The sequence below is a fragment of the Callospermophilus lateralis genome, chromosome 1, assembly GCF_048772815.1.
Source record: "Callospermophilus lateralis isolate mCalLat2 chromosome 1, mCalLat2.hap1, whole genome shotgun sequence".
Classification (NCBI taxonomy): domain Eukaryota; kingdom Metazoa; phylum Chordata; class Mammalia; order Rodentia; family Sciuridae; genus Callospermophilus; species Callospermophilus lateralis.
In genome coordinates this window covers 140,636,617-140,659,263 of record NC_135305.1, presented here as the reverse complement: position 1 = coordinate 140,659,263, position 22,647 = coordinate 140,636,617, and the positions used below count along the sequence as shown (strand labels likewise).

At 44.3% G+C, this 22,647-nt stretch overlaps 1 protein-coding gene across 5 annotated transcripts in view; it reads left to right on the top strand.

The window, feature by feature from the left end:
• The first annotated feature begins 566 nt into the window (after positions 1-566).
• Upb1 (beta-ureidopropionase 1) overlaps positions 567-22,647 on the top strand; it is a 46,591-nt gene continuing 24,510 nt past the window's right edge. For 4 of the 5 annotated variants that reach the window (XR_013092414.1, XM_076866884.1, XM_076866843.1 and 1 more), the window contains exons 1-6: positions 567-699; positions 8,480-8,651; positions 10,710-10,797; positions 14,136-14,230; positions 16,983-17,144; positions 18,755-18,924. Coding sequence is in view for 4 of the 5 variants with exons in the window: in XM_076866884.1 (XP_076722999.1) it covers positions 596-699; positions 8,480-8,651; positions 10,710-10,797; positions 14,136-14,230; positions 16,983-17,144; positions 18,755-18,924 (791 nt within the window). In the remaining variant the exon portion in view is untranslated. The remainder of the gene's footprint in view (positions 700-8,479; positions 8,652-10,709; positions 10,798-14,135; positions 14,231-16,982; positions 17,145-18,754; positions 18,925-22,647) is intronic. The other variant, XM_076866983.1, reaches the window with a different exon arrangement.

Sequence of the window (22,647 nt, the reverse complement as noted above, 5' to 3'; positions counted from 1 at the left end):
GGCAGTCCGGTGCGGTGGGACCGCCCAGCTTGCTACACCATTTTGCGGAATGAAAACCAAAGTAGAGGCAGGAACAAGCCCCAGCGAAGATCCGAGAGTCGACCTGACCGTTTTCTTCAGACCCGCGCCTTAGCCCCCAGGAGACCGCGTCTAGGTCTCGCTCACTGCTTCTCCAGAGCCACTCCCCAACACCGTGGGGCAGGTGACAGAGGTACCTGAGGGCGAGGAAGGGTAAGAAAGCGAGAGAACCCCCTCCTCTGACCCCGGCACCTGCGAGGGAAGCAGGAAGGAGCAGCCGGTTGCCACTTTGTGCACCCGAGGCGCGAGGGCTCCGGGTGGTGGTCCAGCAGCGGAGGGGTACTCTAGGCGCCAAAGAGGCGCGAAGGGCAAGGGGCAATCCCAGTCGCAAAGCCGGCCGAGGTACGCAGAGTGGGCGTGTCCGCCTGTAAGCCCGCCCAGTGGGGAGAGGGAGGGCGCCCAAATAGAAGGGAAGGCAAGTGCGCGGATCTGGCCGCTGCTGCCTGCTCCTCCTACTTTTCTTGGGGCCAAAGGGTAGGCAGTTCCTCTCGGAAGTAAACGCTGGAGGACTCTAGCCATGGCGGGAGCTGAGTGGGAGTCGCTGGAGCAGTGCTTGGAGAAGCATCTGCCATCCCAAGACTTGCGGGAGGTGAAGCGAGTTCTGTATGGCAAGGAGACCAGGTCAGGGGCCCAGAGGCAGAGTTGCGAGGTGTGGGTCTCGGGAACCAACAGGGCTTCAGGGTTTCAAGCGCTCTGAGGTGACGGTGATAAGGTCCTACATAGGCGGGCAAAACTCATAGAAATCACAGATACGACATCCCCGGGCCGTGAGGGGTTGCAAGATTCCAGGGAGACCCTCACACATCATGCCTGGAACTAGAAGGGAAAGGAAGGGTTTGAGATTTACTTTCCTGGGCTTTCTCTGTGGCCACACCAGCACTCCTCTGCCCTTTGAGCAGTTTCTTTTCCAGAACCAGGCCTGCCCTCCGCGGGGTTTGGCTGAGTAAATGCTTCCAAACAGAGCCTCCTAGTAAGTGCAGTTGATTATCTGGCTCCAGTCTCTCCTGCCTGGAGTGACTGCCTTCTGGACCCTTATTGGTAGAGTTCAGCTGAATCTAATTGGCAAAGGAAACTTTTCCACTGGCAAGCAAGGGTTTAGTTACATGTTCAGTAAAAAAAAAAAAAAAAGGTTTTCCACCCCTAGCTAATCATGTGTGTCACCAGAACTCTCTGAGGGCAATTGGATGGACACTAGATATAAAGAGCTGGAAAAGACACTTCGCTTCCATTGTTGTTTCTCTTTAGTCCAGTCTTCTCTGGAACTACCAGAAGGACCTTTTAAAAATGCAGATCACATTCTGTTGCCTTTTATTTAAAAATATAATGGATTTTCCTGGTCTCTTAGAATGAACTTCAAACTCTGACCCCAAGAAGCCCTGGCTAAATCTCCTTCCACTTCCTTGTTCATTTGTGGGCTTCTTGCCTCCCCGCAGTCCAGCAGACTACCTGCTCCATGACCTTGTGCAAGTGGCCTTCCAACAAGAACCTAATCTGCTCATCTGCAACTGGAGGGCATTGACTGAATCAGTGGTTCTCAATCACTATTGGAGTTCTGGCAGGGAGACCAGACCAAAGATGTTTTCACAGCTAGAGGATATCTAAAGATGGAATAAAGCTGCCTTTGGGGTTTTGTTAAAAAAAAAAAAAAGGCTCTTCATACCTTTAGATAAAGGAATTAGATAACCTTTAAGGTCCCTCTCAGTGTGTCCAATGCTGTACTGTACTTCCCAGTGCACCTATAAGGTTGTTATCTGGGAAGAATCTTAGCACTAAGGCTCCCAAAGAAGGTGTCTTAAATAAAGCGAGGGTATAACTCAGGCTACAGTTAGTAGGAATGGGAATTAATTTATTTTAAGGGTGAGGTGAGCATATTCACATGTTCTGCTGAAAAATAAAAAGGAACTAATGAGCTTATGGGTGTCAAGAGAGGTAAAACTGCAGCATACTAGGAAAAAAGAAATACTTCCCCACATAAGTGGCTGACTGGAACATATTCTGAAATTAGGGCTGAGGTCAGGCCAAAAACAACCATGCTAGAGGGTTTTTTTTGTTTTGTTTTGTTTTGTTTTTTAATCAGTATTTGGAGAACTCCAGAATAGAGAGGGATTGTAATGGGTGGGAAAAGTGCTAACCAACATCTGTTGACCAGTGTCTGTCAGGCCTTGTGTTGGGACTTGACTTATAATAACTGAGCAAATGGCTCCCCTTTTTCTGCTTTTTCTTCTTGGTTGTGTTCTGTTCAGTCTCTCTAGGTTTTAGCACTTGGGTATAAACTCTCGTACTTGCTCAGTCCTTATGATTGGGTAGAATTCAGCTATGAGCAGGATTTCCAACTGAAGATAGAGAATTAATTACCTCCTGCTTAGTCTATGCACTGCTTAGAGCCTAGCTTGGACATGGTCACCTCTGTGAAGGCCTTGTGGTTCTGGAGTCCTCAGTCCCTCCGCTGGACTCCCACTCTGCTCCCTACAAGACCACCTTCTCTCTGATTACTTGTTGTGCCTAATGCAGACAATGCTTAGCTGGGCACAGTGATACTGGGGGAAAAAAAGAGAGAGAGCTAATGCTTGGTAAATGTTTGCTAAGTGAATGAGCTAAATGGGCTTTTGCCTACACCAGACAGATGAAATCCCCAGAGGACATCAACTCTCATTTTAAGATAGTCAGTATTAAGAAGCATTCATTCATTCAACAAACATTTATTGATCATTTGTTTTTGTCTTGGGCACCTGGGATACTAGGATAAGAAACCAGTGAGGTTTTTTGTTGTTTGTTTTTAGTGCTAGGGATCCAGTTCAGAGTTTTGTGCATGCTAGGTATGTGCTCTGTCACTGAGCTGTACCCACAGCCCTCACTTTCCATCTTTTTAATGATTGTTTTACGTTGTGAAAGAAGGATAAAGGAGAGCCTAACAGAATTTACCTGTTTGTAGTTCAAGGATGGCAGGAAGGTTCCCCAGGGCTGTCATACTTAAGCTATATCCTGAAGGAAATAAAGGGGTTCATTTGGAGACAGGAAGGGCTTGTGTCTCCAGACACCGGAGGACATGCCTAGACATGGCCTGTATGTTTGAAAGAGGAGGTCATAGAGTAGATTGAAGAAACCCAACAGGAGAAGGCAGGAGTGGCCAGTGTAGATCCATGCGGGCTCTGTATACCATGCTGTAGCAGTGGACATTCATCCTTACAGTAGTGGAAACATTGGGGCATTTTCCACAGTAGCCATGTCAAGAATGGACTGGAAAAGGAAGGACAGGTGAAGGATGAGAGGCCTAGAGGCAAACAGAGTACCTGGAGATGGAGAAGTGTCAGGGGCCCAGTGGACAGTGGATGGGAGGTGTGGCAGAGGTGGTGAGGATCATTCCTGGCTTTTGGCTTCCACCCGACAGGTGACTGGTGGTTTCCTATGATGAGGAGCAGCCTTGGAGAACAATGATGAGTTCAACTTTGGATGAATTGAGTTTGGTGTGTTATGTAGTTCCTAGGGCTGCCAAAATTGTAATAGTGAGCTTAAAACAGCAGTAATCTACATTTTCACAGTGGTAAAGACCAAAAGTACAAGAGCAAGGTGTCTACAGTGCCACACTCCTTCCAGATGCTCTGGGGGAGAATTATTCTTTGCTTTTTTGTAGTCTCTGGTGGCTTCTGGGGTTCCTTGGCTTGTGGCAACCAATCTCTGCCTTCATCTTCACATGGCCTTCTCCTGTTGTCCCTGTGACTGTCTTCTTGGTATCTCTTATAAGAATATTTGTCGCTGGGCTGGAGATGTAGCTCAGCAGTAGAGTGCTTGCCTAGCTCTAGCATGCTTGAGGCCCTGAGTTCCATCCCCAGCACTGCCAAAAGCAACAAACAAACAAACAAAAAATCTTTTCATTGGATTTAGGGCTTATCTGAATAATCTAGAATGATCTTATCTTGAGATTCTTAATGTAATTACATCTGTGAAGACCCTTTTTTCCAAATAAGGTCACATTCATAGGTTCTAAATATTAAGATGTGGATATAGTTCAACCCTTGATAGGTACTCTTGGGGTCTCCATTTAGAGATGTCCAGTGGCCCTTTGTTGTGTGGAGGAAGGCCTGATGGGGAGAAGCTGTTTTAGAACTGTGCTGGAGATGATCCTCCCAGGTGGAGGAGAAGCAGGTGCAGCATGGGAGAGGCCCAGAGGGAATGCTGGAGATTCCAAATAGTCAGAGAAGCAGAGACTCTGAAGGTGAGGATATATAGATGGGAGGACTCTAGAATGGGAGAGGAAAGAAGCATTAGATAGTATAGAGATGTTTGCTAGTCAAAGACAGTTTGGGCTTAAATGATGAAAATGCATGGGGCGGTTCCTACAGTAGGTAGTAGGGACCTGAGAACAGGGGGCTAAGAAGGGTGTCGGAGGTGAGGGCTGAGCTGAAAGGAAGTGTATGTGGAAGCTTCCTGTGGAGGAGGGAGAGCAAGAAGGATGTATGGAGTGCTCTCTCTCTCTCTCTCTCTCTCTCTCTCTCTCTCTCTCTTTCTCTTTTATGGTGGTGCTAGCCTTGTGCATGCTAGGCAAGCACTCAACCAACTGAGCTATATCCCCAGCCCCGCTCTGTTTTTTTTTTTTTTTTAATGGGAGAGAGTCAAACAGCTTTAATTGCTTTAATAGTGAGTATGGTGGGTCTATATGTAGTAACAGGGAGGGATGTCCAAGTTATGTAGTCAGTCATATGTCACCTAATGATGGGGATATGTTCTGAGAAACACATCCTTAGGTGATTTTGTGGTTGAGTGAATATCATAGAGTTCACTTACAGAAACCCAGATGGCATAGGTCAATCAATGTGGCCTTTCAATGTAGCAATGTGACAACTCAGTGTGGTCTCAATTTTTTTTCTCCCAGTGGTGCTGGGGATTGAACCCAGGCCTCACACAGCCTAGGCATATTCTGTACTACTGAGCTATACCTCAGCCCTTTGATGTGGTCTCTTGATATAATCAGCAGGTATAGAAAACATGATCTATGGTATAACACATTGTATTAATGGAAAGTACACTCTAAAATAATGATAAAAAGAATAGTAAATGCAAAAGCCAGTAATACTATTGTTGATTATCATTATCAAGTGTTATGTAACCATATATAATTTATGTGCAATATATATGATTGGTAGCACAATCGGTTTGTCTACGCCAGTATCACCACAATCATGTGAAATGATACATTATACTACGGTGTCATGATAGCTATAATGATAGGAATTTTTCAGCTCCATTATAATCTTATGGGACCACAGTCGCTTATATAGTTCATCTGTAATAGAAATGTTACATAGTACATGACTATGTATTGTCAAGTGAAAAAGGCAAGTTGAAGAATAGAAAATGCAGCCTGATGATTGTATTTGTAATACCTGTACCTACATAGAAAAACTGTAGGAGGAGGCACAAAACATTACTAAGAGGGATCATCGGAAAAGTTTGGGCCTAGGGCTTGGTGGGGGGAACTTATTTTTCTTTTTTATATCCTTTCTAAATTTCCCCCCTCCATGGGCATTTTCTCTTGTAACAAATCTCTAGTTTAATAATTTAAAATACTGATGGTAAATAGTCAATAGAGGTGGAAAGATAAAGTGCCTGAAGTAAGAGGCTGCTGAGGAAGCTTGGGACCCTTAGGCCAGGTCTGCCTTGACCCAGGAAGGAGAGGTGGGGGCCCAAGATGGTGTGTTGCAGCCAGGACAGGAAGTGACAGGCTTTCTCCTTCTTGAAGATGGAGCTGAGGCCAGGAGAGGGGGTGGTTTCAGTTGCAGGGTGATGGATAGAGGGATTGAAAGTCAACTACAGGAGCCAGGGTTGGGCTGCAGGTAGCCACAGATCCCCCTGGTAAGGCTGTATCTCATTTTTTGGTCCCTGTGCCTTCCTGGACTATGGGTGAACAGGACCTGTCTTAGTCACCATAGACTGGGTGATTTTTCAAACATTGAAATGTATTTTGAATGCTCAAAAGTTCATTAACAAGGCATTGGCAGATTCAGTGTCTGGTGAGGATCAGTTTCCTGTTCATGATTTATGCCTACTCCTACTTGCTATGTGTACGAATGGTGCAAGGGGCAAGCAATGTCTTTTAGGCCTTTTTGGTTTTATATTCTTTTTTTTTTTTTTTTTAGTATATGTGTATGTGTGTGTGTATGGTACAGGGGATTGAACCAGGGGCACACTACCACTTATTTCTTTATCTTGAGACGAGCTGTCACTGAGTTTCCCAGGCTGGCTTCAAATTTGTGATCCTCCTGCCTCAGCCTCTCCAGTCACTGGGATTACAGGTGTGTGCCACCATACCTGGCTAGGCCAATTTTTTTTATATATATATATAAGGGCACTAATTCCATTCTTAGGGTTACATCCCTGTAACCTAATCATCCAAGGGCCCTATTATTTTAGAGGTTGGATTTTGACATGTGATTTTGGGGGGACACAAACATTCAGTCCATTGTAGTACCCCACTGAATCCTCCATCAGATAACCCAAGTTCCCTTGTGAGGTTGTGATTCATTTCTAATCCAAACCTTTGAAGGACCTAGCACAGGGTATACCTTGAGGGTAGGTTTTGATCTCTTAGACACTGTGGGGTAAGAGATTTTATAGGTAGTGACCAGAAAATAGAGATGCTAAAGAGAGGTGTGACCCCAGAGGTGGCTGAACTGGAGGGTGGAGCAGCCCTGCCCTGCCACGCCTCACCTTGGGTGTAGAAAAATATCCACAGGAATTGTGGAATGAGGGAGTACACAGGCTCAGGGCCAGCAGGCAGCACTTGACATAGACAACGGGTGGGGAGATGAGGGGATAATATGACTGATGGTGGCAGAAAGAGAAAACAGCTGTGAGCCATGAACAGAGAGGGATGTCTGCCAGGTTACAGCCAGGCTTCCTCACCAGACAGGAGCCAGGCTCTTCCACCTGACATCTTCCCAGACTAAAACCATAGGATATTTGCACAGGGCAATTTGTCCCCGGGACCCACCAGCCTTTGGAGGGAAATAAAACCTTTCTCCTATTTTCTTCCTGTGGCTGCTCATGCATCCTCAGATAGTAGCTCCTGGAAAGCTGTGTGACTGTGTCCATGGAGGATGACTTGCCCTGAGGCTGAGGCCTGCGAGAGGGGGACAAGAGGGGACTCTTCCGTCGGGGGGGTGGGAGGTACAGTGAGGGGAGGCGAGGTGTGGGCACTGCTGCTATTTCTAACCTGCCAGCGGGAAGGGAACCTTGACTGTTTGAAAAGCAGGCTGATTGTCAGGGGCGGAACCGAACTCAGAGCTGTCAGGGCCATCACTTGGAAAGCGCCTGGCAGGGGGCGGCAACAGGGGGCTTGGGCTGACAGGGCTGTGATTTTGAAAGAAATGTCTTTAAGAAAGTGATTTAAAGTAGGAGAGAAATATTATTATTAGATAATGGCTGTCAGGTTATTTTTTGATGTGCTCTCTGGGTATTTCATAATCATCTCACCCTTAGATGGTAAGTCCTTCCTGGCCCAGGGCCATGAACTATTCGTCTGGGGGGTTTACCCCAGCTCCTGGCACGCAACAGGTCATGAGAAGTTACTTGCTGTTTGACCAGTGGCCACTTTGGTGAATAGTTTTATAAATAATTTTCTAGCCTTTGTTAATAAACCACAAACTTGGATGAACACTTGGACCTTCAATCTGGATCCTTGGGCCTTCACCTGGATTCATCAAACCCCACTCCCAACACCAGGCATGGAACTGGATCCCTAATGGGGACAGCAGAGGACAGGACCTGGGGATGACCCACCCAAGACTCAGCTCCTTAAGGGCAAATGGCCGCAGGGCCCTCCTCATAGTATCAGTTCTTGGCTTCCATTCAGCCTGTCTCCTGAGCCCTATCCTCTGCAACTCTATTCTGTTATCACAGCCTGTGCCATTCCCTAGGATCAGCATGGCCTTCTGATTCTAGATCAGAAGCGTGTTTTGGAACTACTCCCTCCTTTCTGTGCTGACTGTTGGAACTTTGATCCTTGCCCTGATTTCCATAACTGCAAAACACTAACCTCTTGGCTGGTTGTTCTTCCCCACTCTGCCAGTCCTAACCATGCCACCTCTGTGCTAAAGTCTATTGACTATTAGGTAGAGTCTGGACTCAGCATAGTGTCTATTCATGGCCTAGCCCTCCTGCTTCCTAGCCCCCTTGGGCCCTGGCACTGGACACCCTTGGCCAAGGACACCCCCAACCTCTTCTTTCCTTGATAAACAACTGCAGAGAGTCTGGGTTTTTCCCCCTGCAGCCCTGGGGATGGAACCCAGGCCCTCAAGTGTGCCGAGTCCACCTTGTCCCACTGAACTACACACCCAGCCCTGGGAGAGGAACTTTAGATGCAGCAAATATCATCAAAATCCTCTTCCTTCTTCTTCTCATTTAGGAAGCTTGATCTGCCCAGCAAAGCTTTCGAAGTTGCCTCGGAAGGAAACTTTGAACTACAGGGATATGCCTTTGAGGCAGCCAATGAGCAGCTGAGACGCCCCCAGATCGTGCGTGTAGGGCTAGTTCAGAACAGAACCCCACTCCCTGCGGATGCCCCTGTGGCAGAACAGGTACAGCCGTTTCTCTCTCTCTCTAAGAATTCTTTTTTTTTAACCTTATTTATTTATTTATTTTTAGTTGTAGATAGACACAATACCTTTTATTTTATTTATTTATGTGGTGCTGAGGATTGAACCCAGTGCAATACACTTGCTAGGCAAGCACTCTACCACTGAGCCAAAACCCAAGCCCCCAGGTGCAGCCTCTCTTGATCATATACACAAACAAGGCTCTGGCTCACCCTTTGCTTTGAACACATCACAATCCTTGGCTGACCACTCATCTAAATCCACAAGCCCATGTGTCTCAAAGGATAGCTGAAACACTTCTGCCAGACCTCCTCATTTTCCTCCAGCCTGAATCTTGAACTTTTCTTTCTCTTCTGGTTTTTACCCTTTCTCTTCCTTACTGTTCTTTTCACCTTCCCTTTCACTTCATGTCCAGCTGTTGATCCTGATTAAGTTCCATTTTCCAATTAGGAGGGTGCCCATTTGGCTAACTAGAGCTCTCTTCATGGGACACTGCCTCTCAGTCACCTGCCAGAAGGCCACTTGTCAGCATACACTGGCAGGACTGTCCCATGCTTTAATCCTAAAGGCAGAGACTCCCTATACCCAGAACTATTGCAGCCGATGGTGCCCACAAGCGGATAGGAATATGATAGATGTTCGTTTATGAGCTTATGGTTAGTAAATAAATGTGGGAGCATTGTGCATTTCCCTAAAGAAACATCACCACAGACAGACACAGGTTGTTAGTTTGTATACTTCTTCACAGCATTCCTCCAGCTGCTCAAACTTCGATGGCTTTCTTTGCAGAATTTTCCTCATGATGTTGCACTCTTGAGAATTCTTAGGGATTCTTGAGAAACTTAAGGTCACTTGGATTCCTGGTCAGGTTCTGAATCATCTTTCATGTCGATCCTTCCTTTGCTTTTGAGGGATTGAAAGATATCAGTGGTAGAGTGCTGGCCTGGTGTGCCCAAGTTTGATCCCCAGCATTCCACCACCATCATCGAAAAAAAGATATGTGGTTCTCAGTTTACTTTTTTCTCTGGATTTGTTACTTGTGAATATATCTTCCCTATCATCCCAGATGGTCAATTTGTAGGGCCAGCAATGTTCTTGTGCCCACGGCACCTAGAAGTATTTTTTTTGCATGTTGGTAACATGGAGCAAATTTGTGCTGACACTATGTGTGTGTGGAGGCCTGGAGCTAATAGCCTCTTGGGGAAGAGACTGAGAGCATTGGAAAGAGTTTGTGCTCTCTGGGTTTTCAGCCTGGTTCCTTTGGTCTTTCTTTGAGTGAACACTATGGAATGTCTCTTGGAGCCCGGGATTGGGGAGCGCGTGAGATCCCAGGAATGAGACAGTAGAGAAACCAGTGGCAGCAAAATGGGAACAGTGCTGCCAAAGGGGCACCCAGAGGCAGCTGGGAGAATCTGCAGAAGGCTCACAGAAGGACAACATGTGACACAGATGTCACATATCTGGGAAAATTGAGTGGTTGGGGGAAGCTCATTCCTGACCAAGGGCACACACCAATGCATGAAGAGTTAGAAGAATCAGAAAGGTGAGTTGGCAGCTATGATTCACACAGGACAGTGGAAATGGCAGGACAAGCAAGCCCGGCACCGTGAATGCAGGATGGGGCAGAGTAGACTGTCCAGAGCCAAGGGAGCAGCTGGTCCAGGGGGAGATTCTGTGTGTGTGTGTGTGTGTGTGTGTGTGTGAGAGTGTGTGTACATGCATATGCACCTTGTACACAGTACACAGAATCAGATATATTCATACTTCTCAGCAACCCCATGAATCTGGTGGTTGTTTCCCCATTGCCAGGTGAGGAAATTGAGACAGTGTCCATGGGAACCAGAGCTTCTGTACCTCCGCTTCATATTGCAGATTTTAGTCTGATGATATAACCAGCTATTAGAACCTCCCTAGCCCACTCATCTCCTCACACCTGGTCAGGTGGGAGTTTGTTGTTCTATGTGCATTGGGATAAATTCTTTCAAATCGTCTTTTCAGAAGAACTGAATGGATTCTAATCCTTGCTTTTTAAATCATCAGGTCTCTGCCCTTCATAGACGCATAGAGGCCATTGCCGAGGTGGCTGCAATGTGTGGAGTCAATATCATCTGTTTCCAGGAAGCATGGAGTAAGTCTTTTGTGATGCTTTCTCAGCTACCTTCAAACAATTGTGTCTTCTCTCCATGTTGTCAAGAGTGTCTGCTACCCTATTTAAAAAACACCACCAACAAAAATAAACAAACAACAACAACAAAACCAAAACTTCTTTCTATAGAAAGACTATTTGTCAACAACAGCAGAATCCCAGGAAACCTGGCCTCCCTCTCTCTCACAGGCTCTACTTGGTCATTTGATCCTTTCACTTCTGTCTTTCACATCTTTTTGAATCCCTTTACTCCTCCCTTCCTCTGTACCACTGCCCTGGTCCAAGCTACCAAATCTCTCCTCAGTTTTTTTTTTTTTTTTTTAAATGATAGGCATGAAACCCAGGTCCTTGAGCATGTAGTCAACCACTGAGCTACACCCCCTAGTCTTCTCCTCAGCTTTTATAATTACCTCTCCGGCTGATCTCCTTAAACCCTCTTCCTCTGGCCTCTCTTAACCTTGCTTTACCTTCAGATCTTCACTCAAATCCAGTTAGCCTGCCTATCTAAAATCGAGTCCTGTTATCTGCATTCCTGGTACCATGTGCTTTTTCCTTTATGTTATTTATTTGTTTATTTTTATTGAAATTATATGTGCTCGTGGTTTAGACTGTAAGGTCTGTTACCAAAAAAATATAAAACAAAAAAACGGCTGTTCTCCTACCCCAAGGCATCTTCTTTCTACACTTAGCTTGTTCTTTGGAATTTACCTTTGTTTCTATAGTTACTTCCTAATTTTTCAGTTTTACGTCATTCATGGACTTCCCACTTTAGAAGTGCTTTCCTCCTCATGCCCGCCTCTACATACATGTGTCCTTCCTCGTCTATTCCCCATTCGGTTTCCACTGAGCCATTTTGATTTCTTTTCCTGAATAATTTTTTTGTTTTCCCTGCAGCGTGATTTGATTTCTACGTACTTAACCACAAGTTCAACTCCATACTTTCTCCTAAATTCCCTTAACCTGTTTAGACACATCAAGCAGTCTATCGATTTCCTCTCCTTAAAGGAATCTGTCCCAGAACCTTCTAACTGCTCCAGTCTGAATTAATTGCCCCACCTGCTGGTCACACAACTGATCCATTCATCATCCTGAGGAGTCTGTTTTCAGGATCATCATCCTGAGGCGTCTTCTTTCCTTCCTCTTTCTGATTACTCATTTGGGTGGAATGGCCCCCTGAGTAATCAGAAAGAACACATGGGAGAAAAATGTTTTGGGACCTTGCACATCTTAAAATATGTGTCTTCTACAATTTGCTTGATTGTTTGGGTAGGTATCAAATGTGAGGTTAGAAATAATTTTCTTTCAGAAGTTTAAACATATGGCTTCATGGCTTCCTAGCTTTGAATATTGTTGACTAGCCCAAAGCCACTTTAATTTCTGACCTATTGTCTGTGACTTACTTTTCTCTGGATGATTATAGGATCTTCTCTTTTGGGCTAATGCTCTGCAATTTCATAATAATGTCCCATTGTGTGTACCTCTCTCCATCATTATTCTAGGCACTCAATGGATTCTTTCAGTCTAGAAACTTGGGTCTTGCAAATCTACATTTTCTTGTATTGTTTTATTAGATCTTTTCTCCTGTCAAAAGACACAATTACAATAAGCATAGTTTGAGGTTCTTAATTGACTTGGTGAGTCTAGAATCAGGCAACACTGCATTCCAATGAGCTGAGAAGAAAGAGGTTGGCTTCATAAAGGAGAAGGGCCGAATCAAGTAGAAACAAAGAACAAAGAGAGGATTGGTTGCTTCAAAGTTACTTTCCTTGAAAGGCAGGAGACAGGAAGATGAACAATAGAAAAATAACTGAAAATAGTTAACATCACATTACTTCAGATTAGTTTTGTGGTAAAGATTAAAGTAGAGGGAATGACAGTATCATGCTGACTGACACTGGTCTGTTGTGGAGATTTGGCTATCATTTCTCTTTCTTAAGGTTGGATAACAACTTAGTTTCTGTTTGGTGATGTGGAACTTTAGTATCAGTAATGCCATTTTGATATTTAGACTGGTCCCTTATTCAATTTCTTCCTTTTATTGGATTGGAACTGCCTCCCATGCATTGAGGCCTACCATGGACACCCGCTCCTTGGAGGGGCCCTGGAGATTCTCTCTGGCAGAACCGAGCACTTTGTCCTGCCAGGTTGTGCAGCCATCCCAGGTCACAATCTATCTCTTCCTCTTTAGGCTGGCAATTTCCAAGGACAGAACCACATCAGAGTCAGGAGCCTGGCTCATTGAGTGGTCCATCATGCCTTACCCTTTAATTAGAAAACTATAGTTGGGGCATTATAGCCCCTGACCTCACTCAGCCTCCATTCCATGCCTCCATTCCTCTTGAAGCTTTGTTTGTGTTGGAGTATTTGTGTAAACAGGAAACAAAAGCCATTAAAGTGGAAATTGAGAAATTTGGAGGCCTTAGCAATTTGAAATGAAATCAGCATGGGAGATTGTATTCTCTAGGGGCACTTGAGTCATTACTAATGCTCTGAAAGCTGAGAATTAATGGTCATTAAAGAGCATTTTTGTTATCAACAGCTTTTTTGTCATCTTCCTTAAAATAGTTCATTTGTCTTCACCTCACCAAAGGGACACAGGGGAGCCGTAAGTCTGGTACCAAGGCTCTTGGGGGTGGTTGTTGGCAGCACTTGCTGCCTGTTTGGGGCATGGAGAGGCTGCTGGTACCATTGGTGGTATGCTCACTCTGGTGCAGTCCTAGGACCAGGCATCCTGGGACTAGAGGAATTAGGAAGCTGAGGCTTCTCTTTCTACACACCTGTTTCTGAGGGTGTCAGAGAAGACCTGCCCCTTAGCATAACTGGTGTTGTGTGTGTGGGGGGGGAAATATTATCTACCATTGTGGTTTTAAAATAGGCCACAAACCCCCATGCCAAGGCATATGAACACCATCTAATCACATCATGAAGCATCCTACAGATGTTTTTCTTAAGTTAGTTTGTTCAGAAATGGTAGAACAATAGCAGACATTTAGAAATGCATCTAGAAAGTGGTAGAATGCTTGCCTATCGTGTGTAAGGCCCTGAGTTGGATCTCCAGCCCTACAAAACAAAATGAAAACCAGTTAGTTTAATGAAATTTTCTACTGAATGAATTCCCTGGCAGGGTCTAGCCAAAGATCATGGGAATAGTGCATTTATCTTTGAACTTGCTTATCTTTGAACATGCTTATTCTCATTTCTGAAGAAGCCTCCTTGTCCCTGGGAGAAGGAGGGTCCCAGTAGTGACCTCCTGTAGCCGAGCTGAGGAGCATACCCAGAGGCTGTGGGTGATATAATTCTAACCTTTCTCCCCTTTACAGCTATGCCCTTTGCTTTCTGTACGAGAGAGAAGCTTCCTTGGACAGAATTTGCTGAGTCAGCAGAGGATGGGCCCACCACCAGATTCTGTCAGAAGGTAAGACATTAACTGCTCCTCGAACAAGAGCTACTGAACCTGCATAGGTCACAGAGCATGGCCACAACTGTCAGCTGTGGCTCTTTGCCATGGAAAATGTAACTGTTTGGTGCTTGTTTTACCAGATAAAGTAGATAAGACTGTTTGCCACCTCTTTTTTTTTTTTTTTTTTTTTAAGTATATATTCACTTAAAAATCATAGACCTTCAGAGCTGGAATTGACTTTTGTGGCTTTTTCAGGTAAGGAAGCTGTACCTCCTGTAGAGGTGGTCTCTGACTTCTATAGTAAGTCCAGGGACATTGATTCTTTGTCCAGAGTTTTGCTTACTCCAGTTGCCATTTGTTTGCATCATATAGGTTTTGACGCATGACTTGTCTCATTAGGTAGAAATTTATTTTGATTATTTTGATTTTTTTTATTAAAACATTATAACACATGTGATATGATCCCATTTATATGAACTGCCCAGATAAATCTCTAGAGATGGAAAGCAAATTTGTGGTTGCCAGGGGCTGGTTTAAGGAAAGAAGGGGAGTAGCTACTCATGGGGATAGGGTTTCCATTTGGGGCGATGAAAATGGAACACACACACACAACACAACATGATGATCATGTTAGATCATGGTGATGGTTACCACAATTCTGTGAATCTACTAAAACCCACTGAATTTCATACTTTAAAAGAGAATGTGAATTATGGTATGTGAATTATGTCTTAATAAAGCTGTTATCAGAAAAGCCCATAACAGCTGGGTGAGGTGGCTCATGCCTTGTATTCCCAGCGGCTCAGGAGGCTGAGGCAGGAGGATTGCAAGTTCAGATCCAGCCTCAGCAACAGAGAGGTGCTAAGCAACTCAGTGAGACCCTGTCTCTAAATAAAATACAAAATAGGGCTGAGGATGTGGCTCAGTGGTTGAGTGCCCCTGAATTCAATCCCTGGTACCCTGAAAAAAGAAAAAAAGAAAAAGTGATGGATATTAAGTTATCCTTATTCTCATCCATAATGAAGGAACTCCTCTCATTTTTCTGTCTTCTCTTTCGGACTTCATATATCCTTAAAAAGTTCAGGGGCAGAGCTATAATCACAGTGATTTTATCAATACTAAGTTGTGATTCTAAATATCACTATTTTCAGACTATAGGGGGAAAACAATCTCTTGTTTATCAGGTTGTTGATTCCTTGCTATGGAAAAGAGAAGGGGACTCCTTAGGGGGCTATTGCATTTCATAAGTCTGAGCTAGGGCTAGAAGAAGGGTGTGAATGAGATCTGGTGCCAGTCAACATCAAAGGGACCAGAGATTCAAGGTCACCCCTTAGGAATGTAGCATCTGCTATGGCTAAAATGTGTTCCCCAAAGTTGATGTGTTACAAACTAATCCCCAATGTAAGTGTTGAGAGTGGGGATGAGCCACCGTGCCTGGCCCTTCTTACCCATTTTTACATGTACAGTTCAGTAAAGTATTTTCACATTGTTGTGCAACAAATCTCCAGAACTTTTGCATCTTATAGATCTGAGACTCTGAACCCATTAAACAATAGCTTCCCTTTCCCCTGCTCCTAGCCACTATCAACCACCATTCTATTTTTTCTTCATGTGATGTGATTACTCTATCTTACATAAGTAAATTAGAGAATATTTGTCCTTTTTTTTTGACTTACTGGTTTCTTTTTTATTTTTATTTTTAAATTTTATTTATTTATTTATTTTGTGGTGCTGGGGATCGAACTCGGGCCTTGTGCATATAAGGTAAGCACTCTACCAACTGAGTTATATCCCCAACCCTCTTTTTATTTTTTTTAACCTCTATTTTATTGACTTATTTTTATGTGGTGCTGAGGATTGAGCCCAGTGCCTCAAACATACTAGGCAGATGCTCTACCACTGAGCTACAACCCCAGCCCCTTGACTGCTGATTTCAATGAACACAACGTCCTTAATGTTTATTCATGTTGTAGCATGTAATAGGCTTTCCTTTTTTTTTTGAGGGTGAATTATATTCCATTGTATGGATAGACCACATTTTGCTTACCTATTCATCTGTTGATGGACACCTGAGTTGCTTCTATCTCTTGGCTATTGTGAATAATAATGTTATGAATCTGCATGTAGAATTATCTTTTTGAGTCCTGCTTTCAGTTCCTTTGGGTATATATCCAGAAGTAGGATCATGTAATTCTATATTTAATTGAGGGGTGGGTGTGGGGAATCTCTATATAGTTTTCCATTTAATGTTCTTACCAGCAGAGCACAAAAATAATTATTATGGGCTGGGGATGTGACTCGTCAGTGGTAGAGAGCTCACCTAGCATGTGTGAGGCTCTGGGTTTAATTCTCAGCACTGCATAAAAATAAATAAATAAAATAAAGGTATTGTGTCCATCTATAGCTAAAAAGATATTTTTAAAAAGAATAGTGATTATTCTTGTTTAGTTAACCATGGGCATCAGGATGACAATGACATTTAATGTTCCTGACAACTGCTAAGAGTGATAGCTCCAAACCAAACCCAATTATTTAATAGGATCATTCAGTTCTTCTCCAATAAAAGAACTTTAATGGGCTGGGGTTGTGGCTCGACAGTAGAGTGCTTGCTTAGCACATGCAAGGCCCTGGTTTCAATCCTCAGCACCACATATAAATAAATAAAATAAAGGTACTGGGTCCAAATACAATTAAAAAATAAATATTTATAAAAAAGAACTTTAACAATTGATTAGAAAGTAGAACTCTGAATTATTTGTATTTCCAGCTAGCAAAGAAGCATAACATGGTGGTGGTGTCCCCCATCCTGGAACGAGACAGAGATCATGGGAATGTTCTGTGGAACACAGCTGTGGTGATCTCCAATTCTGGAGCAGTCTTGGGAAAGACCAGGAAAAACCATATCCCTAGAGTGGGAGATTTCAATGAGGTGAGCTGCACCACTGTGCTTGCTCTTTAGTCTACAAATCTCACTGGGCTTTCTGTGTGGAATAACGTGGTGCCATGTAATGCTGGAATAGTATGGATGTGACTCTCAGAGGATCTCATGATGTTGCCATGCATCACACAAGCAGATGATATTCAGACTTTATATGGTAGGTGAGCCGCAAACACCTGGAGCACAGTGGAATTTTTATACATTTTTAAACTATAACCTGATATGACTTCTTGAAACTATCCTTTGCAGTAAGTGGTACTTAAGTTAAAACCAAAATAATGCGCAAATATGAAATGATTCCTGAAGCCCTTTTCAGGATCTGAGCACCTAGCCCACCATAGTCCAATCCTAGTTTTTGGGGTAGCATTGCTCGTCTGTGGCTCCCATGGTGTCTGAGTAGGCCCAAGTCTGTGTATTGGGTGATAGGGGGTAAATGTGTATATGTGTGTTACATGAGACTTCTCATTCCTGTTGTCAGGGCATAAGTCAGGGACTGTTTTGATTCGTTCATGTCAATTCATAGGTGAGTGAGAGGGAGGGAGTGGATATTGGAAGAAGGGAAATGAATTCCACCCAATGCCTAAGATATTAAATCTGAATATGATTTTCAGTAAGTGCAGTTTCAGTCCTTGGTCCTCCCTCTGCAATCACAGGGCTCTCAGCTACTCTTATGCTGGTTGGGAAGACAAGAAATCATTTACAGGGCTAGATGAGGTTCCCCAGGAGAGAGAAGAACCCAGGTTTCACAGTAACAGCTGGAGGTGGATGTGGGAAGACATGCCCCTCACCTGTTTACCCTCTGATTAATTTTTAGCTCCCACAGATAGCAGAGGGCAGGTCTCAGAACAGCATATGCTCTGGCGTCTGCCACGTGTGCGTATCCTGGTTGCTTCCCGATCCTCATCAATTTTGAAATGAATGAGAAGAAACAAAGGCTCCGAGGCAGACCTATTTGGAATCCGCCTTTCCCCTCTATTTTCTCTTAATGTTGTCCCTGATAATGTTCCACAGCTGGGAGAGCTCCCCTCTGTCTGCCCTGCAGGTTTATCCTTAACCCCTGGCAGGAGGCCTAAGGCGCTTTTTGTGGGCTCCACTCTCAGATTTGGCCTTAATCAGTTAAGCAAGTCTCATGGCTACTCAGGTGACAGTTTTCTCTTCCAAATAGGAAGAGGATTGCTTTGAATGAGTACAAGTTTCTTCAGCTGCAGACTTCTGTATAAGGACATATGGTTGGTGTAGACATCAGTTAACTCTTGTTAGCATGGATCAAACCTCAGCCTTCACTTGAAACCTCACCATAGTTTATCCTTGAAAGTTGCTTCAGAGATTTTTGACATATCACAAAGGAGACTGTGGGCAAATGTTTAAACCACAGTGATTTTCCTTTGTGGTTGATTGGTTATTGTATCTGGATTTGTGTGTCTGTGTGTGTATGTATCTGTCTGTGTGTATTTTAACATTGAAATTCTGGAACTTGTAGAGTCTACACCCAAGAGTGTTACTTTTAGACTACTAGTCATGTTTTTCTGTTGCGTCTAAGGAAAGTGAAATTCTTGAAGCTCTGAAGCATCAATACGTGGTCCTTTGATTTTGTTTTTCAGTCAACCTATTACATGGAAGGAAACCTGGGCCATCCTGTGTTCCAAACCCAGTTTGGCAGGATCGCAGTAAACATTTGCTATGGGCGACACCACCCTCTCAACTGGCTCATGTACAGCATCAACGGGGCTGAGATCGTCTTCAACCCCTCAGCTACCATTGGAATACTCAGGTCACTCAGCGGGCAGGATCTTGGGGGCTTCTTGGGGCCCAGACACCATCTCCTCCAAAGGCTGGGCTGTGGGACTTAGAAATACATTTAGTAAACTGCAGGAGGCAGGTGCAGCCACTAGGATGTCTAATAGACCTGAGCCCTAGGATTGTATGTTGCACATTTGACCTGCTTTTCAGTGAAAAGACTTCTCAGGATGACCATTACAAGCGCCATCTCCCCAAAAAGTCACTTGCTCTCCTCTAAGACTTAGCTTTTGCCATGATGCTGAACACTGAGATAAAAATAATAATCCCTACCCTCCTCTGCATTCATCAGGATTCAGAAAGCCTCACTTTTAAGTCTTGGAGCCCAGTAGGTGCCTGACCAGTGTTAGCTCCTGGACAGGAGGTTACAGATTCCTGATCCTCAAATCTACAGTGTCCACAGGGGAGAATGGAAATCCAGATGAGAAAGGGAACAGGTGAGGGAATTGGAGCCCAGATGATACTCAAGAGATCAGTCCAGGTGGGGGCTGTGATTGTAATTCAGTGCTTGACTAGCATGTGTGAGACAGACATTGGGTTCAATCCTCAGCAGCACATAAAAATAAATAAATAAAGGTACAAAAAATACAATAATATTATAAAAAGAAAGAGAGAAAGATCAGTCCAGGAAACTTGTGTTTAACCAGCAAAGTGTTTTCCTTTAATAACATCTAACAGCTAGTATTTGGGTGTCAGCCCTACCCTTTATCAAACAAAACTACTCTGGTTAAGGCAGCACTGGGAGCTGGGATTGGGGTGGCCCAGACAGTCCCTAACGCCATGGGTAGTACCCCTCAGGGCCGCATATTAAATAAGCAAGTGAGATAAAATAGCAGGATGTGGTGACATGCCTGTAATTCCAATGACTAGGGAGGCTGAAACAGGAGGATTGTAAGTGTGAGGTCAGCCTCAGCAACTTAGCAAGATTCTGTCTCAAAAAAAAAAAAAAAAAGAACTAGGGATGTAGCTCAGTGGTGAAGAAAGGTTTCTGGCTTCAATCTCCTGTACTGGGGGGAAAAAAAAACCTACACACTCGTGCCTCTGCCATTTGGCTCTTCCTCTACGTCTGAGCATTTGGGTGACTTCCAGGTTTGCATCATTACAAGTAACAGAGCTCTAGGAATTTATGTGCAAATACTTCTCTCCCCAACTCACTTCCTCTAAAGCCAGAGTGCCTGCAGCAGGAGATGCTGGCATCTACTCTCTGAGGTCCTTGTTGCCTGGGCTGGTCCTTACATGGGGGTACAGGCAGGGGTAGGTCTGCTGGGCAACTTTGAGATTTCTGTCAGTCCACACTGTCTCTCTTGCACAGCAGGTCTCTGATCAGGTCATATTGCAACCCCTAATCTCTTACCTCAGGTCCACCACCCTGTTCGTGTACCTGGAGGTCTAGTCCACATCCAGCAGGGGTGCTGTAGAGTAGAAGGAGAAAATCAGGCCTTGAATCTTCCCTTCAGTAAAGGCATATTCTTCAGAGAATATACCAGGGTTCCTATGGTGGCTTGAACACCAGTGTTAATGAATCACGAGAGTTATTGAGGTGGTCATTGGTTCCAGTCCCCAGGGCAGAACCTTGGGACCACCCTCTAGGGTATCACCCTCCTCCAGACCTTCCAAGAGTTAAGTCTCTCCTTCAAGGGTCCCTAGAGGAAACAAGTCAACCCTGGGGTACCTGGTCCCGAATTGACTTCTGAGTCAAGGCAAGCAAAGCTGTGGCCGCAGACCCAGACAGCCACCTCAACACGTGTATGCCTGCTGAGGTCTTCCCTGGCCTTATTATCTTGGGCTTTTATTAGCCCCAATTAAGCAAACAGAAATGTCTCAATGTAATAGGCACATAACTGCTTATGTCCTCAGCAGCTTATTAGGCTTATTAAAAATGATTGATTTTCTTTCCTCAGCCAAGAATCCTTCAACCCTTGGCTTGCAAGGGTGTGGTGAGGCCAGCCATAAAAACCTGTAGCAGGTCTTCAGGAAATTGGAATGTTTCATGAGCTCCTAAACTGTTCACGCCCTTTGGCCAGATAATGATACTCTTGGAACTGTAGCCTGGGGAAGTGATGTAAATGAGGAGATCAAGGCTGTGCACATGATGTTTATGGCAGTGTTACTTATAATGGAGGGAGAGGGGATGGCAGCAGGAGAAATGTCAGGGTTAAGTAAATTTTAGCTCATCTCTTCCATGGGTTATTACCACTCTAAAGAGTCATTATGAAGATAACGAAGCATCACGACAAAAACCCATGAGCATTAAAAAGATGTATCCAGGCTGTGGTCAGAACTCTGTAAAAATTTTTGGCCTGTGGACAAAGATAGTTGTAGAGTATGGAAAAATAACAACAGGTGATTTATTAGGAGGGCAGGGATTCCAGGTGATTTTCTTAAAACAATCAATGATTATTTGAAGAACTGGTATTCTTAGTACAATGCCAGGCAACCTCTCACGTTGGATCACAACTTCCAGAATCATCTATCCCCTGCTTGCTCTACCAGAGACAGACAGATACACATGTGTGCCTGAACTGTGGGTCAGCAAGGTGTCCTTGCTCATTTTTGTGTCCCACGATAGACTGTAAGTGTTTTTTTATTCACTGAGTCACGCTGGCAATCCCAGGATGTATCTGGCAGAGTCCATGTGACCAAAGATTCCTGCTCTGTATGTTCATGCATCAGAAAGTCTGTTTCTAATCCTCTTGCTGCATTTGGCCTTCCCCCTGGTATTATTTTTAGGGGTTTGTGTATGATACACTGGGAATATGTCAAATGTCCTTGTCCCCACACCAGACTCTTCAAGATTCCTGCACACAGTCGACTCTCGTGATCCTCCAGCTTCCTTTCCTTTGGTGATTTTGAGAGCATACATTTCATTGCCAGCTGTGGGTTTGAGTCCTACACAGAACACCTCCCTGGAGAATTATAAGAAAGATACTTTATGGCAATCACCCCACAAGTGTCTTATTTAATTCCTGAAAATGTCATCTATGGGTGTGTTTCTGTAAAAATCTTTTCTTAAAAGTTTTGTCAGCTTGGCTTAGCAGGTGGGGGGAAAAAAGCAAAATGAGTTCCTTCAATCAAGCCAGTGATTTTTTTTCCCCCTTTTCCAGACTCATGAATCCTCCTGAGCATTAGGCATATGACAAGCACCCACCCCCTCCACCTACTCCTTGGTTTAAACCAGGTGCACACTGACAGGAAGGAAGATTCTGGGGCATTTTGCTCCCAGGCACTCAGTGTTTGTAAGTGGGCATTGCTTCTGCCCATCTAGAATTTAAATGATGCTTTTTCTCAGACAGGAGATCATCAGTGAGCAGAAGGCCCACTGAATTCCATTGCACATCTTGGTTGGAGGGCTGGAGAAGGATGGGGTCTGTGGTTGGGAAGAGGTCTCTCACTGCACTCTCCCTTTGGTGGGTGCTGGACTGAGGAAGGCTCACAGTTCAGCTGTGCCTGTAGGGTATCCAGTTAGGGAACCAGGGAGTTTCTGCTTAGAGATGCATGGTTCAGAGTAGGAAAATAGGAAAGCACTGGGAAACAAGGACCAAACTAGAGGTTATAACTCTGCTACAAAATATGACTCCACATAAAAAGACATATCCTAAATTCCTTTCTGGTTACTCTGTCTGAAATCTCCCCCCTTGGAGACTGATTTGCAAGGTAACAGCATGGTAGGAGAGTTAGGGTGGGGCAGAGAAAGCCC